This window comes from Lampetra fluviatilis, chromosome 53 (assembly GCF_964198595.1).
Source record: "Lampetra fluviatilis chromosome 53, kcLamFluv1.1, whole genome shotgun sequence".
Taxonomy (NCBI): Eukaryota; Metazoa; Chordata; class Hyperoartia; order Petromyzontiformes; family Petromyzontidae; genus Lampetra; species Lampetra fluviatilis.
In genome coordinates this window covers 6,579,531-6,598,134 of record NC_136327.1, presented here as the reverse complement: position 1 = coordinate 6,598,134, position 18,604 = coordinate 6,579,531, and the positions used below count along the sequence as shown (strand labels likewise).

The 18,604-nt window shown below is 51.4% G+C and overlaps 1 protein-coding gene across 1 annotated transcript in view; it reads left to right on the top strand.

The window, feature by feature from the left end:
• The window catches only part of LOC144949338 (potassium/sodium hyperpolarization-activated cyclic nucleotide-gated channel 2-like), an 86,669-nt gene that overhangs the window by 27,462 nt on the left and 40,603 nt on the right, over nt 1-18,604 (top strand). The window contains exon 2 of the mRNA XM_078879310.1: nt 15,874-16,297. Within this exon, the coding sequence (XP_078735436.1) occupies nt 15,874-16,297 (424 nt within the window). The remainder of the gene's footprint in view (nt 1-15,873; nt 16,298-18,604) is intronic.

The window sequence follows — 18,604 nt, the reverse complement described above, 5'->3', positions numbered from 1 at the left end:
GCCAGGTGGGTAGAACACTACTCAGAGCTTTACTCACGAGACAATGGTGTATCAGAAGCTGCCCTTGCTGCTGTAAAGCCCCTTACCAACAATACACGAACTGGACAATGTTCCAACCTTGAAGGAACTGGACAACGCCATCAACTCACTAGCCAGCGGCAAGTCCCCGGGACAGGACGGCATCACACCTGAGGTACTGGAATGTGCGAAACCCGCCGTCCTCACAAAACTCCACGAACTTATATGCCAGTGCTGGGAAGAAGGAGCAATGTCTCAAGACATGCGAGACGCCAACATCATCACCCTGAATAAAAACAAGGGTGGCCGTGGGGACTGCAATAACTATCGTGGCATCTCCCTGCTGAGCATTGTGGGTAAAACCTTTGCCCGTGTGGTCCTCAGCAGGCTACAGATACTAGCTGAGAGGACTATCCTGAGGCACAGTGTGGCTTCAGAGCAGGAAGGTCCATGATTGACGTGCTCTTCTCCTTGCGTCAGCTACAGGAGAAATGCCGAGAACAGAGAGTGCCCCTGTACTTGGCATTCATTGATCTTACAAAAGCCTTTGACCTCATCTGTAGGGGAGGCCTCTTCAAACTCCTCAAAGTGATCGGCTGCCCACCGAAGCTGCTGGCAGTCATCTCCTCTTTCCATGACAACATGAAAGGAATAATACAGCACAGCGGCACCACCTCAGAGGAATTTCCCATACTCAGCGGTGTAAGGCAGGGGTGCGTGTTTGCCCCAACACTGTTTGGCATCTTTTTCTCACTTATGCTCACATATGCCTTTGGGACAGCAGAAGAGGGAGTCTTTCTCCAAACAAGATCTGATGGCAAACTCTTCAATCATGGCTGTCTCAGATCCAAAACCAAAGTCCGTAAAGTCCTCATCAGAGAACTCCTATTTGCTGATGATGCCGCGCTGACATCTCACACAGAACAAGGTCTGCAGACACTCATTGACCACCTTGCCAATGCCTGCAACAACTTTGGCCTGACAATCAGTCTGAAAAAGACCAATGTCATGGGCCAGGATGTCAGAGACACTCCTTCCATAAACATTGGCAGCTACACCCTGGAAGTCGTTCAGGACTTCACCTACTTGGGTTCCACCATCACCTGCAATTTGTCTCTTGTCACAGAGATTGACAAGCGCATTGGGAAGGCGTCCACAGCGATGTTCAGGTTGACCAAAAGAGTGCGGGAGAACAAATCTCTAACGCTCAACACCAAAGTACAGATGATGTACCAGGCCTGCGTCCTTAGCACCCTCCTCTATGTGTCTGAGTCATGGACAACATACGCCCATCAAGAACATCGACTAGACACGTTCCACCTCCGCTGTCTCAGGTGCATCCTCGGTATCAGATGGCAAGGTCGCATTCCCAACACCTCAGTCCTCAACATGGCCAACATTCCCAGCGTGTACTCTCGACTCAGTCATAGGCGCCTGAGATGGCCTGGTCACGTGCGCCGCATGCAGGATGGCAGAATACTCAACGATGTCTCGTACGGCGAGCTGGCATCAGGTACACGGGTCACTGGTCGCCTGGTCCTGCGCTTCAAAGATGTCTGTAAACGGGACATGAAGAGCTGCGACATCAACCCAAATGACTAGGAGAAAACTGCCGGTGACCGACTCAGCTGGCAGCAGGCTGTGAAAACAGGCCTCAGGAGAGGCGAGGAGAAAAGACACATTGCTTGGCAAACCAAGAGGGAGCAACGTAAAGAACAAGCGACAAACACCTCTGGAGCTGCCACCGCATTCACTTGCAATTGCTGTGGCAAGGATTGCCACTCAAGGATTGGCCTACTAAGTCATTGTAGGCGCTGCAAAACCTACAGCTGACCTCGCAAGGCGCAAAAGAATTGTCTCTCGAGACACAAAGGCCTATGTGATTTCTATCTGCATACTTGCTGTCCACACACGCACACACGCGTGTACATCTCAGTGCCAAGGTGGGGTGGGCTTTCCTAACCTCTTGACTTCTCAGGCAGTAAAACAAATGAGTCTGACTCGAATTGATGCCCTCTGCGGTAGGGCCAGCTATGACATTCGTACGGTTGCCACGAAATGATATTAAAACATTGTCATCAAATTAAGTTTCTTCCTTTTCAGCATAATGTACCCAATACACATTTTTCATCGGAGGGAGTGGCGGGGGAGGTGGATGGGCTTAGCTTTTTCAATAAATTGATTCGGGGAATGTTATTTTGAGGCGTTAAATCTGCTCTCAAGCATTTTAAATGTCTCGGCGTCTCCGGCCGAATTGATAAGATCGCGCAGCTGCGGGTGTCTCTCGCCTCAATCCACTGCCTCCAGAAAAGATAACGCGAGCGGCAATCCCGATGGAGTATTAGGCGAGAGATGCGAGTATTTGGTGACGACGCATTGGCAGTTGTGCACGAGCACAAGCAACAACAACAAACTCATCGCTCTACCTCTCTAAGCCTCTCTCTACGTGTCGTGAAAAGAGGGCCATTGCCCGAAACGTCAGCCACACGTCCACGCACGAAATGAACGAATTATCCGGTGATGCTGCTGCTGCGTTGGTAGCGGTGCACAAGCAGTGTTCACAAGCCAGTAACACGTGCACAGTCCAATAATTGGCTCAATAAAAGGACCATTAGTCCAGAACGTCTCCCCGTATGTATATTTATTTTTTAAAGCCACTGTGTTATTGACGAATGTGGGGGGGGGGGAGTTGGGGTGCAGGGGTCAGGTTGGAGGGTAGTGAGGTTGGGCTTGAACGACCAGTCCCGATATGTCGGGCACTTAAAACAAGCCCCCCACCCCCCGTACGTTAACTACACACAAAACAATGGACGCGTTTCCTCCAGCAAATATCAATAACAACAACAGACAATTGCTTGCGGTTGGTGTTGGATGGATCGGGATATGTTCCTGACACCCACCGCCTCCACCCCGGATCTGTCGCTTTGGCCGAACCTCATTCCTGCTCGAGGCTAGAGTGAACCCTCTGCTACCGTCTAATTGCCCAACCCCCGCGAAGGGGGCCGTAAACAACAGAGAATCAACAACAACAACAACAGATTGGACACGTGCGTCGGACGGTTAATACGTTTTCCACAGGAGCCGATTTGCCGAGAGATCGATACCGGAGGAGCTCCCCTGCCTCCTGTCCCTTGTTTCTCGCCGTGAATTACAACGGTGACACCCCCACCCCCTACACCCCCACCCCCTACACCCCCACCCCCTACACCCCCTACACCCCCTACACCCCCACCCCCTACACCCCCACTCCCCGCACATCCGAGTGGACGTATTCGCTGCTGCTCGTCGCTTGTGTGGTCTTTGCCGGGGGTTTTGTCTGGTTTGTTCCACCACCACCAACAACAACAACCATCACCCCCGTCCACCACCACCACCAACCATCACCCCGTCCACCACCACCACTATCACCACCATCAAACAAAGATAAAGATCCCCCGTATATCCTTCGACAAACTGTTGGGGCAAGTGCTGTTAGCGAGTAGCACCTATGAAGGCCGGCACGGCACACGAGAGGGTGGTTGGCCAGCACCACGCTCGGCCGCCTTTGTCTCCCCGATGTTTACGCACCGCGGACCAGGTACTGATTGGAGGCTGAGTCGACCCAGGGGAGGTCCAGGGCCGGTTGAGATAATCGTCAACTGGTGTTGGCCGTGGGCCGGGAATCGAACTCGTAGCGCAGCGCGCGCTAACCGCTGCACCACCGCTCCCCACCACCCGAACAGCTACTGTTGGATGCATGACCCCGAATGGGTTTCGCCCTTTGTGTGTGTTTTCTGCCCAAAACGACTTTGTGCGCAGTCACTGATTTTCTGCCGCCCTCTTCAGCTCGTTCAGATTGTCTCTGCTGAGACGGCCCGAGTGTGTGTCGTGTGTGTCGTGTCGTGTGTGTCAGTGTGTGTGTGTCGTGTGTGTCAGTGTGTGTGTCGTGTGTGTCAGTGTGTGAGTGTCCTGTGTGTCGTGTCGTGTGTGTCAGTGTGTGTGTGTCGTGTGTGTCAGTGTGTGTGTGTCGTGTGTGTCAGTGTGTGAGTGTCGTGTGTGTCGTGTCGTGTGTGTCAGTGTGTGTGTCTCCGGTGAGCTCCTTCGGCAGGCAAGGCTGTGTTGGCTGGGTCATGTAGCTCACATGCCCAGCTACCGCATGCCTAAACAGCTTTTGTTCGGTCGGATCCAGGGGGCTAAACGGGCGCGGCACGGGCTAGAGAAGAGATGGAGTGATGTGGTACAGAAGGACGTGGAGCTGAGTGGACTTGCCGATGACTGGTACCAGCGGTGTCAAGATCGGCCTCTGTGGAGGAGGCTCGTGAAGGACGCTACTGGGCAGTTGGAGGTAGTCACCCTCTAACAACAACAGAGGGCGGAGGAGCGACACTCACAACAATAAGCGGAGCGCCGGGTGGCTAAAGCACAGCAAGGTGGCACAGTAGGGGGCAAAGGTGGTGCATCAGCCAGTCATCTCAGTCCTCTCAGCCAGTCGACCCGTGGCACCTGCTGGGTCTGCTCCGTGACCTCCTGCCAGCTACGCTGCGCTATGAACCTGGCGACCCGGATTCGATTCCCGCTCAGGGCCAACACCCAGTGACGATTATCTGAACCGGTCCTGGGCCTCCCCTAGGTCGACTCGGCCTCAAATTGAGTGCCTGGTGCGGTGTGGAGTAAACATCGCCACTGGGAAGACAAAGGCGGCGCGGCGCGGTGCTGGCCACCCACCCCCTCGTGTGCCGTGCCGGCCATCATAGGTGCTCGCAAACAGCACTTGCTCCTAGAGTCTGCTACAGGTTATATGGGGGATCTTTGTCTTTGTTATGGGTCAGTGGCGCAGTGGGGCAGTGGCGAAGCGGTCGGCGCGCTGCGCTACAACACCCATCAACCCGAGTTCGATTCTCGCTCACGGCCCACCCCATTAGCGATTATCTCAACCGGTTATGCGCCCTCCCCAAGGTCGACTCAGCCAGAACCGGCCCTAGACCTTTGGGGGCCCTAAGCAAAATTTGGTTGGAGGCCCCTTTGATGTATGATTTTTTTCACCCACTAGCTAGCAGTGACTCTAGGGGGCCCTCTGCTGGCCACGGGGCCCTTTGCAATTGCAAGGGTCGCTTAGTGGCTGGGCCGGCTCTGGACCTCAGCCTTAAGTAGGCAGAGAGAGAGAGACGCCCGGTGCGGTGAGAGACAGGCGGCCGGTGCTGACCGCGCCCACCCCCTCCTCGTGTGCCGCGTTCGCCTTCGCCGGAGCTCGTTCACGGGAATTCGTCTTTTTATTCACGACGGAGCTGCCACGTTTGGAGTTTTTAAAAAAAAAGTTTCTTCGGCCAACGAGTGACGAGTGTCGATGCGAGTGGGGAGGACACTTGAGGCACCCGGAGAAAGCTCGCACGGGGTGAAATAAAACTGCAACCCCCGCACGGATGGAAACAGACGTCGATTGGTCGGCACCGTGGCTTGTACCGCCTTCTCCTGGCGAGCCAGGGTGGCTGTGCGTGATCCAACGAACCTCTCGCTGCTGCTGCTGTTGCTGCTGCCTCCACAGCAGCAACAGCAGCAGCAGCGATAACAGGCAGCCACGCGCAGCAGCGTAGCCACCGCTGTGCCCCACCAAACTGTTGGGAGGCTACGCGGGGGTAGGAGGAGACGGGGGGGGGGGGTCTTTGTCTCTGTATCCGTCTGTGTAGGGGGTGCGTGCGCGCGTGCGTGCCCTCCCGAGGTGCGTTCGAGTGACCTTTGAAACGCGCGTTACGCAAGCGCGATCATTAGGCACTTGAACGTCAGAGAGAGCGTAAAATATTGATGCGGTGTTCGTGGAGCAGCCACGCCGAGGCTGCTAAGCTACTGCGCACGCACGCGCGCACACGCACGCGCACATGCACGCGCACACGCACACGCACGCGCGCGCGACAAAGACCCCCCGTGAAGCCTCTTTAACGCACTGTTGGGGCAAGTGCTGTTAGCGAGCAGCACCTATGACGCGACACAACGAGGGGGTGGGTGGTCAACGCCACGCCCGGCCGCCTATGTATCCCTTGCGGCGATGTTTACTACATACCGCACCAGGTGCTCATTTGAGGCCGAGTCGACCTACCGGTGGACCAGGACCGGTTCAGATAATCAAAGCCGGGTCACCGGGTTAATTGCGCAGCGCGCTAAGCACTGCGCCACCGCTCCCCATTGCTTAAATGAATTTATTAGCAAGGAGCAAACATTTGTACCCATAGCACGTGTCTATGATACAACTGCGCTGCGAATGATTGCCGTCATTAAATGACGGTTCGATTCGATAATCGATTCTCACGATTGCGGTGAACGTAGCGGCCTCGAGTGGCTGCAAGGGGGTCGCGTGACGCGCAACGAACGCGTCACGAAACACGTGGGGTTCTCGCGCCACTCAACACGCGTCGCGAGCTAAATAATCGATTAATCGTCGATGCGTCGTCACCGTTATGCCCGTTGCTGCCGCTGACGCAGGCCCCAGCGGTTGGCGCGCCCGCCGCTTATCGTCGAAGATTCACGGTTCGACTCCGGCGGCCGCCCTGGTTAACACCGGGGAGCGATCGCGTGGTGATTATGGCGCACCACGCCCCGATGCCGGCGACCCGAGTTCGATTCCAGTTCAGAGCCAACGTCAGTGACGAATATCTGAACTGGGCCCTAGGTCCACTTTTCCTGGTAGCGGTGAGAAAAAAACATCAGCACTGGGGAGACAAAGACGGCCCGGCGTGTTGCTGTCCAAATCACCTCCACGTGGGCCGTTTCGTCCTCCGTAAGTGCTTGCTAACAGCATCAGTGACGAAAATTTGAACCGGTCCATAGGTCGACTTAGCCCTAAATGAGTATCCGGTGCGGCGAGTTAAACATCAGCACTGGGGAGACAAAGGCGGCCGGGCGTGTTGCTGTCCTCACGACCACCTCGTGCGCTCTTCCGGCCTTCATAGGCGCTCGCCAAAAGCACTTGCCCCAACAGCCTGTGGACGGCGGTCTGTACAATAACCACCGTGACACTACGCCCCATCCGCTAACACTGACGGTGGACGTTCAAGATCCCGTGACGCCAATTGGCAAGGCCACTGATGTGCCAGCGTTACGCTTCAATTGTTTTGCAAACGTTTGAAAAACTCCACCACAATTACTGAGATTGGTATCACGTACGGCAGCAGCAATAATAATGATCGATCCCAACTGCCAAAACTTGGCAGGATCCCCCCCCCTCCCTCCCTGCCAAAAAAGCCACGAGACTCAATAAGACTTCTTCTTGGTTCTTTCGGTAAAGTAACGTAGAAGGGAAGTTTCGGCCACAACGCAAGCAGCTGTCCTGTGGACGGCTGCTTGCGTTGTGGCCGAAACGTCGTGAGAATTATTTTATTATGTTTTATTTTTATTATTTTATTACTTCCCTTCTACGTGACTTTACCGAAAGAACCAAGAAGATGAATCCCTGCAGTCACGAAAGCTTTAAATCGAAATTCAATAAGACTTCCTTGGGTAAACATCGGTAATGCATTACATGATAATATTACTACGACAAATAAACGCCCCAGTGGTGACCCTGTCAATCAGAGCCACATTGCATCTCAGCACCAGGGACAGCGCCTTGACTACTGGGGTCGCCAGCACAACCACCACCACCACTCTGCATCGGAGACTCTGGGGGTGCGAGCACTCAGAGGGTGTTGCGGGTTTCCCAGCGGGAGGGGGGTGGAGGGGTGGAGGGAGTGGTAGAGGAGAGAGTGGAGAAGGGAAATATTACGACCTGCTCACTCACCTACTCACTCACACACTCGCTTACGTACTCCCCCACCCACTCACACACTCACTCATCCACTCACTCACATACTCACTCACCTACTCCCTCACCCACCCACTCACTCACACACTCACTCACCTACTCCTTCGCCCACCCACCCACTCACTCATACACTCACTCACTCACTCACCTACTCCCTCACCCACCCACTCACTCATCTACTCCCTCACCCACCCACTCACTCACTCACTCACTCACCTACTCCCTCACCCATTCACTCACCTACTCCCTCACCCACTCACTCACTCACTCACCTACTCCCTCACCCACCCACTCACTCACTCACACACACACTCACCTACTCCCTCACCCACTCACTCACCTACTCCCTCACCCACCCACTCACTCACTCACCCACTCACTCACCTACTCACATACACACTCACCTACTCCCTCACCCGCTCATCTACTCCCTCACCCACCCACTCACTCACACACACACTCACCTACTCCCTCACCCACCCACTGACCTACTCCCTCACCCACCCACTCACCTACTCATTCATCCCACTCACTCACACACACACTCACCTACTCCCTCACCCACTCACCTACTCCCTCACCAACTCACTCACTCACACACACACTCACCTACTCCCTCACCACCCACCCACTCACTCATCCACTCATCCACTCACTCACACACTCACCTACTCCCTCACCCACCCACTCACACACTCACCTACTCCCTCACCCACTCAACTACTCCATCACCCACCCACTCACTCACCTACTCACTCACTCACCCACTCACTCACCTACTCACACACACACTCACCTACTCCCTCACCCACTCACCTACTCCCTCACCCACCCACTCACTCACCTACTCCCTCACCCACCCACTCACTCACTCACTCACCTACTCCCTCACCCATTCACTCACCTACTCACTCACCCACTCACTCACTCACTCACCTACTCCTTCACCCACCCACCCACTCACTCACACACACACTCACCTACTCCCTCACCCACCCACTCACTCTCTCGCTCACTCACTCACCCACTCACTCACCTACTCACACACACACTCACCTACTCCCTCACCCACTTACTCACCTACTCCCTCACCCACCCACTCACTCACCTACTCACATACACACTCACCTACTCCCTCACCCGCTCACCTACTCCCTCACCCACTCACTCACTCACACACACACTCACCTACTCACTCACCCACCCACTCACTCACCTACTGACTCTCCCACTCAGCCACTCAGAGCCTGCAGGGAGAGCGGCTACAACTACGGGGGGTAAAGTGAAGTCTTACGAGGCGAGTTTTCCAAGCCAGACGTTCAGTTGCCGTTCTTTGTTCCCGTGCGCCACTGCCAGCATCACGATGACTCGATTTTTTTTATCTTCCTTATTGATACAAAAACATTTTTATCGATAAAATTCCCTCATTTCACAATCGTGAGAGCTATAATCACTGACATCAGTACAACGACGACGGATTTACTAACGAACCGCACGGCAAAAGCACACTGTCGATCACGCCAAGCCAATTAACGTGATGTTTGAGCTTAAATTAACTTCTAATTAACTTCTAATTAACTTCCCCCGTGTACGCAGCTATAATATATAGTTTTTTTTAAATGCATGCCCTTGATTTACTGTTGAAGTTAAAGTCTAATTGGCATACGCAGCTGCGTGCACACCCGTCGGAATCTCCGAAGCTAAGCTTAAAGCAGCCTCCATCGGAAAGAATCGATTCAAAATCCCATCGTGTTGGCGTTGAAACATTCATTGCGTTCGTGTTGACTTTATGTAGCATCTGAGAATAAAGACGCCATTTTAAACAACAAACACATAATATAACCTTGTAGGTGAGTCACTGCCACCCCCCTCTCCCCCCACGTTTCTTTTCTCCCCGTGACCTTGCCCTGAATTCCGTGACGTTCCTTGATTTATTTTACTCCCCGCACCTCGGCCGTGAACGCTTTCCCCGCAAACCCGCCCGTGTGATCTGCACAAGCGAAATGCAGCAGAAGCAACAGCAGCAGCAAACGCAGCAGTAGAAGCAGCAGCAGAAGCAGCAGCATAATCATCAGAAGCAGAATCAGCAGCAGTAGAAGCAGCAGAAGCAGCAAGAAGCAAAAGCAACAGTAGCAGAGGCAGCGTCAGACGCAATAGCAAAAGTAGAATCAGCAGAAGCAGCAGCGGAATAAGCAGAAGCAGCAGAAGCAGCAACAAAAGCAGCAGCAGAAGCAGCATCAGACGCAATAGCAACAGCAAAATGATCAGAATAAGCAGAATCAGCAGCAGCAGCAACAGAAGCAGCAGCAGCAGAAGAAGAAGCAGAATCGGCAGCAGCAGCAACAGAAGAAGCAGCAACAGAAGCAGCAGAAGCAACAGCAGCAGAATTAGCAGACACAACAGTAGCAGCAGAAGCAGCATCAGACGCAACAGCAACAGCAAACGTAGCAGCGGAAGCAGCAGTAGAAGCAGAAGAAGCAGCAGAGGCAGTCGCAGCAAAGGCAGAAGCAGCACTAGAAGCAGCAGCAGCAGTAGAAGCAAAAGCAGCAGCAGCAGACAAAGGCGGAAGCAGCAGAAGCAGCAGCAGCAGCAGAAGCAGCAGAAGCAGCAGCAGCAACAGCAGCAGAAACAGCAGCAGCAGCAGCAGAAGCAGCAGCAGCAGCAGGAGTAGCAGCAGCAGAAGCAGCAGCAGCAGAAGCAGCAGAAGCAGAAGCAGCAGCAGAAGCAGCAGAAGCAACAGTAGCAGCAGAAGCAGCATCAGACGCAACAGCAACAGCAAACGTAACAGAAGCAGCAGTAGAAGCAGCAGTAGAAGCAGAAGAAGCAGCAGACGCAGTCGCAGCAAAGGCAGAAGCAGCATTAGAAGCAGCAGCAGCAGTAGAAGCAAAAGCAGCAGCAGCAGAAGCAGCAGAAGCAGAAGCAGCAGAAGCAGCAGCAGCAGAAGCAGCAGAAACAGCAGAAGCAGCAGCAGTGGAAGCAGCAGCAGCAGAATCAGCAGAAGCAGCAGAAGCAGCAGCAGCAGAAGCAGCAGAAGCAGCAGCAGCAGAAGCAGCAGCAGAAGCAGCAGCAGCATAATCAGCAGAAGCAGCAGAATCAGCAGCATCAGAAGCAGCAGCAGCGGAAGCAGCAGCAGCAGAAGCAGCAGAAGCAGCAGAAGCAGCAGCAGCAGAGCAGAAGCAACAGCAGAAGCAGCAGCAACAGCAGAAGCAGCATCAGCAGAAGCAGCAGCAGAAGCAGCAGCAGCAGAAGCATAAGCAGCAGCAGAAGCAGAAGCAGCAGCAGAAGCAGCAGCAGCAACAGCAGCAGCAGAAGAAGCAGCAGAAGCAGCAGAAGCAGCAGCAGCAGGGCCCTCTCGAGACAGCAGGCTGGGGGCTCACCACTCCGCCACAGGCGCTGTCATCTGAGCGCCCCAATCTCGACCCCCCCCCGGGCGCTTCAGCCGACCCCAGACCCCTTGCCAACCAAACACTTCCCGCCGGCAGACCCTGGAAATGTCAACATTGGCAAATTAGTACAGCGCCGCTAGTGGGGGCCGCGTGCCCGTTTCCCCGATGTTTGTTGATGTTTGTCAGACTGTTCACACCGTGCCGACGATTTGAGATGTCGCCGTGGTCAACGCTGTTTGCGGGCAGCGGATTTGCTTGGTCAACACTTCTTCAGTCAGGTGGTAGAGCTGTTGAGCGGTCGATATTTGACCTCCAAGGTCAGCTCTGAGAGTGAGCCATCTACCAACCAACCTACCTAACTGCATCTTTACCAATCAGTCCTACCTAATGATAGGGGTTTCACCTTTTTTCCAGCAAAAAAACTGAAACCTTTTTACAAGGATTCATGTCTGCATTAACCACAATGCTTGCTGTCAAAATGCAAACAAAAAACACTATGATAATATATGCATTGTCCTTCAAACTGATTGGTCCACACCAAGGGACGGCTTTCTTTTGAGCCTCGACCCAATTGGTGCTCCACCAGAGGACGCCAAAAGGCGTACAGCTCAAAGACAATGCACTATCAAAGTAATGAGGGCTCGGGGTATAAGCATCTACATCATTAGACCTTCTTTGGCAGTACCAAAATATAATAATAGGGTTTTCCCTTTTTTTCTGGCAGCAAAACTGAAACTACCTACCCAACCACCAATATCTATATATCACCTTAAATACCTATCACGCCGATCTATACCTAGCAAACTATATTTCTGCCCATAACACCTACTCAATGACCTATATAAATCGATATGTAACAAAATATATCTTTATCTATATAACTACCGACTACCCACCTACCTGCCCACCTCACCTCACTGCCAGATTTCTGGCCATGCGTGTGTTTGTGTCACCAGATTTGTAGAACTTCATTTGCACTGGGCACGAGTTTTTGGAGATGCGTTTTTATTTCCCGGAGCATCGTATCATTCAGAGAATACGGAATTCACCCGCACTCCCCCCCCACCCCCCACCCCCCAATTGGTGTAAGAGTTCAACGGCACTATAATTACATTTAATTTATGCAACTACACTGCATTAACGCTGTGCCTGCTGTTCGTGCGCTGCTGCGTATTTAAATGTTTCATCGTCAGCATAATCGCCAGCGCGCGTGTCACCTTGCTGGGCAGAGGAGAAACACGTGGTCTCAGAAATAACCAATTTTTTTAAAAATCCAAAATGTTCTCAGCCACATCGCGACAAGCCCGTGGGGCGTCACTTATCCACGTGCTCGCCATTTCCGGATACCCACAGATGGCTGGGCCACATACTTGGCAATCACTCGAGTCACTTTTCGATTTAAAGCTTTCGTGACTGCAGGGATTCATCTTCTTGGTTCTTTCGGTAAAGTCACGTAGAAGGAAAATAATAAAATAATAAAAATAAAACATAATAAAATTATTCTCACGACGGCTACTTGCGTTGTGGCCGGAACGTCGTGAGAATTATTGTATTATGTTTTCTTTTTATTATTTTATTATTTTCCTTCTACGTGACTTTACCGAAAGAACCAAGAAGACACTCGAGTCACGTTTATTTCACGCCAGCTCTCTACCGGTTTCTTCTTCTTTACACTAAGACCCAATCACCATGATTGCCGCGGCTGATCTGACAAGAGCTCAGAAACTCAGCAGGCTTTTGTTTTAAGCCTGCGTGTAATTAGCGCTTGGGCGCGAGGTGACTGCCCGGGACAAAACCAGGGCTATCGGCTGGCCAGGTGATGTCTGGACGCGCGCCCCCCGACACTCCACAGCGCTGCCTAGAAACCGGATTGGGGGTGGAATCCCACGCTCCCCCCCACCTCCCCCCCGGCCAACTGGGAGACACCACGCGGCCTTTCCGCCTTCGTGAGTGGCCTCTTCCCATTAATCGCCTTCTGCACGGTTGGGTCTGTCAGCTCGCATATCTCTCGTCGGATTGTTGACCCGGGGGGAGGGAACGCTCGGGTTAGCCGGATAGAGACGGGGAGAGAGAAAACGATAATCTGTGTTGTTTTTTTAAAAACAAACATCACTCTCAGAGAGAGAGAGAACCCGGGCCGTGTGTGCTCAGTGCCCGGTTATGGAGGAAGTGAATGGGGAGCCGAGGTTTCTGATTGCTCTCCAATGGAGGCACTGAGTTTTAGAGTGGGCCGCCGTTAAGAGCAGTGATTGATTTATGGACTCTTAACGGGCCCTATTAGGACTTGTGGTGGGGGGGAGGGGTGGAGGCGTTGGGGGGAGAGGGGGGGGCGTATTGGGTAGCTTCACTGCACGATGAAGCCAGCTCGCTCGATTACCGGCATCGGCTAAGATCAGTGGTGAATTATATCTGATTAAGGGGTTCTGGGCACCTTCGTTCATCACCAACCAGTGTGGTGATGCATGGTCAGATAACCCCTCCCCCCTCCGTCACTGATACGACGTGGGGAGACCTTCATCCATCAGTGGATTTACAAAACGAGCTGAACAGTATAGTGGTTTTTAGTTTTTTTTACCAGGATGGAAATAGGGGCAATGTGATCGTGTTTGAAAGCAAGGCTAAAAATACTCCGGGCAAATTGGGTTAATTTGCAAGCAACACATCATTTTTAGACTTGCTGTGACAAGCACAAAATCTATTCCCAAAAGTGAACACTAAATTTAGTAAAAATCCTATTTCACATTTCATGCGCCTGCTACGTTCAACAACATCGCGTCTGCTTTTGTTCTGAAAAACTCTTCTACGTCACCTCAAGCCTTCATGCGAATCACGTGATTTCTGTGAAGTGGCCACTCGCCCCGCCCACTTCGAGAACAAACGCCGCTCCGTGTAGAAGCAGCATCGTCAGGGTCCTGAGGCAGCCTCTCCCTCCTCCTTCTCCTCGTCTCCCCTGCCTTCTCTCTTCACTCTCTGCTATTGGCGTCACGTCGCCAGACGAAGTGGCCACTTGGAGCTTTCACAGAGCGAGAATCGCACCACTCTGTGTGATAGAGAGTGGATCGCGAAAGCCGATATCACAGAAATACTTCCGAGTGTCCCTCTATAAGTGGTAACCTTAATCACACTCGGCCGTGTGTCATCTCCCCAACCACCCTGCTCCAGACGAAAGTTCATCGCGTGATTGGCCCAACCGATATTTTACATTTTTAGAGCGTGAACTTTACGAAATTAAGTCGAAAATCAAATTAACGGAATGCCCCCTCGGGCATTCATTAGCAGGAGAAATAACGAATCTTCTAAAATGGAATTGTTTAATAGCCGGGTGTGAATCTGACGTCGAGGCAGAGTTGATGGATCACACAGATTTGGTGCTCAAGGAGGCACTCACCTTGCATGACAGAGTGGTGTTGCCCATACGAGGGAGTACAGCAGGTAGGTTAGGTCAGGCTGGCTATCTGTGCAGCACAGTGTGTTTTATCCTTCTTTTATGCGTGGGTATGCTCCGTGTATCCAGGTTTCCCCCTATAAGGTGCTGTAGTAAGCACACTTGAAAATTAATCTTGAGATTCAGTGAGGTTTTCTTGAGCGAATAAATACAAATGATTGAAACCGAACAATTTCAGTATCTGTGCTGGGTGAGAAATGATGATGTTAATATTTGTTCGTATAATTTGTCAAACACACAAGGGGCTCATATTCTTGGTTCTTTCGGTAAAGTCACGTAGAAGGGAAATAATAAAATGATATAAATATAAAACAATTTTGTATTGTTTAATATTTTTATATTTAGATTATTTTATTATTTCCCTTCTACGTGACTTTACCGAAACAGCCAAGAATATGAATCCCTGCAGTCACGAAAGCTTTAAATCAAAATTTAAAGCACAAGGCGCTGTCCTTGGTTCTTATCCCAAGTGAAATACTCACGGAGCTGTCCGTGGTGCTGAACACAAAGGGGACATCTTCTTGGTTCTTTCGGTAAAGTCACGTAGAATGGAAATAAAAAAAAATATATAAAACATAATAAAATAATTCTCACGACGTTTCGGCCACAATGCAAGCAGCCGTCCTCAGGTGGAGAACAGGTCTGTCGAGAAGACTCTGTCTCGACAGACCTGTTCTCCACCTGAGGACGGCTGCTTGCATTTGGCCGAAACGTCGTGAGAATTTTATTATTTTATTATTTCCATTCTACGTGACTTTACCGAAAGAACCAAGAAGATGAATCCCTGCAGTCACGAAAGCTTTAAATCGAAATCAAACGAGAGACACGAGGTAATAAAAGCATGAGCAAAAGATTGAGAAAATTACAGGTGGTGCACCTTCACCTACCCTCTTCCTCAAACAAGAGACGGACAGTGATCCTCTGTATAGCCTCTTAACAGACTGTTGGGGAAAGTATGAAGGCCTGCAGGGCACACGAAGGAGTGGATGTTCAATACGACGCCCGGTCGCCTTTGTCTCCCCAGTGCTGATGTATACACGCTGCACCAGGTACTTATTTAAGCCTGCATCGACCTAGGGGCGACCCAGGGCCGGTTAAAATATTCACCGCTGTTATTGGTCATGAGCGGGTTTCAAAGTCGGATTGCCGGGTTCGTAACCGCTGCTCGACCGCTCCCACATCTCACATGTGCCACACGTAGCCCCCCCCGCCTCACCGGCCGATCTCATCTCTTCAATAAATCCTTCTCGCAGGTTCTACTGGGACCTCGTCATGCTGCTGCTGATGGTGGGCAACCTCATCGTGATCCCCGTGGGCATCACCTTCTTCAAGGAGGAGACCACGACGCCCTGGATCATCTTCAACGTCTTCTCGGACACTTTCTTCCTCGTCGACCTCGTGCTCAACTTCCGCACGGGCATCGTGGTCGAGGACAACACCGACATCATCCTGGACCCGCGCAAGATCAAGCGCACGTACCTGCGCACGTGGTTCCTGGTGGACCTGGTGTCCTCCATCCCCGTCGACTACATCTTCCTCATCGTGGAGAGCGGCATGGACTCGGACGTGTACAAGACGGCGCGCGCGCTGCGCATCGTGCGCTTCGCCAAGATCCTCAGCCTGCTGCGGCTGCTGCGTTTGTCCAGGCTCATTCGCTACATCCACCAGTGGGAGGAGGTGAGCTTCTTCATAAGGTGCTGCTGGTGGTGGTGGTGGTGTTTTAAAATGTTATTTTACATGTAATGCTTTGGGTATCCATGAAAGTCTATAAATCTGTGTATAAACATATGGGTCTTTTTCTTCTTGGTTCTTTCGGTAAAGTCACGTAGAAGGGAAATAATTAAATAATAAGAAAAACATAGTATTTTAGTATTTTAATGTTCATTATTTAATTTTTTAACGTTTTATTTTATTATTTGTTTATTTCCCTTCTACGTGACTTTACCGAAAGAACCAAGAAGATGAATTCCTGCAGTCACGAAAGCTTTAAATCGAAATATGGGTCTTTATGTAAGCCTATGAGTCTCTGTATACAGCTATGGGTATCTATGTAAGCCGATTAGTCACCATGTAATCCAATGGGTATCCATGTAAGTCTATAAATCTGTGTATAAATCTATGGGTCTTTATGTAAGCCTATGAGTCTCTGTATACATCTATGGGTCTGTATGTAAGCCTATGAGTCTCTGTATACATCTATGGGTCTTTATGTAAGCCTATGAGTCTCTGTATACATCTATGGGTCTGTATGTAAGCCTATGAGTCTCTGTATACATCTATGGGTCTGTATGTAAGCCTATGAGTTTCTGTATACATCTATGGGTCTCTATGTAAGCCGATTAGTCACCATGTAGAAATCTATGGGTCTCTATGCGAGCATATGGCTCTCAATATAATCCTATGGGTATTCATGTAAGTCTATAAATCTATGAGTCTCAATGTAATCCTATGGGTCTCTGTGCAAGTCTATAAATCTACGTAGAAATCTATGGGTCTCTATGCGAGCCTATGGCTCTCGATGTATCCCTATGGGTCTCTTTGCAAGCATATGGGTCTCTATGCAAGCCTATGGGTCTCCTACGTTAACCTACGGGTCTCGACATAAATCTGTGGGTCTTCTACGGGAGCCGGTGGGCATCGCTTGCAGGGCCGGTACAGTGGCAGTTGGCACGCATCTTGACATTCCCGTTGTCCTTGTGTGGCGCGGCGTCGCACCGCCTCTCTCCGGGGATGCTCGGCGAATCTTTTTTAACGGCGCCTCGTGGCATTTCCCCCCCAAAAAAAATGTTCAACAGATTCCCAGCGAATCGCTCAATTGGACGTAACGGCTGAGCGAGCGGCAGCAGGCACGGAGGCCCTCGGGGTGACGTTCGGGGGCTCCCCGACGCAGCCAATAACTCCGCTCGCGTCGTGCGCATTGCGCTCAAGAACTTGACACCCCCCCCCCTACCCCCCCCCCCTACCCCCCCCCCCTACCTCCTTCCCCCCCCCCACAACCGTTCCCCCACCGGTCCTCTTCCCTACATCGCCCCGTCAATCATCCAGGCGCGATTGGCAGTACCGTACGGTGCTGATGAACCTTGATAAGGACGGAACCGCGCATGCAAGTTGCCTCTTTGGCCTTGTGATTATTCAGATGAAATAAAAAAAAAATCTTCTTGGTTCTTTCGGTTAAGTCACGTAGAAGTCTGAATGACGCTGTCTTTCCGACAGACCTGTTCTTCACCTGAGGACGGCTGCTTGCGTTGTGGCCGAAACGTCGTGAGAATAATTTTATTATGTTTTATTTTTATTATTTTATTATTTCCCTTCTACGTGACTTTACCGAAAGAACCAAGAAGATGAATCCCTGCAGTCACGAAATAAATAGATGTGTGTGGGTGGTGACCCGGTGGCTCATGGGTCAGAGCACTGAGCCCGTGCTGCAGAGGGCCTGGGTTCGAATCCAGGCAGCTGCCTGTCATTAAACCGGGATCCTCGATTGTAGCGGGTTGATGCTGGATGCAATTACCAGCGAAACGTGGTACTCAAAAATTGTCAATGTTGTGGATTCACTCTTCAACACACCGGTGGGTTAAAGTAGTAAACTATTTGTCTTTTGTCAACGTGACACTTTTGTTTACTGATTGGCCGTGTCGGGTGGTGGAGGGTTACGACACATTTATAAATAACGCGAATCTCACCCACCCAAAAACGTTTATTATGAATAATATTGGGTCGCGAAAGCCTACGTGTTTAAATTGATGGTCTCATCCCAATCACCAATGATACTGCACAGATACGCCGTGATATTACATTTGGGGTTTTAATTTTTTTTGTTTATTTACCCAATTTGGGGAAATTCCAGCGTCACGAGAATTCCGTTGTTTCGGTTTCATTGGCACGCGGTGATGCGACGTTAGCCGCATAGTTCCTCCAGAATATCTCACTGAACGCTCTTTGCAGGGGCATGTGCGAGGTGTGAACCAAGTGTCGATAAATAAA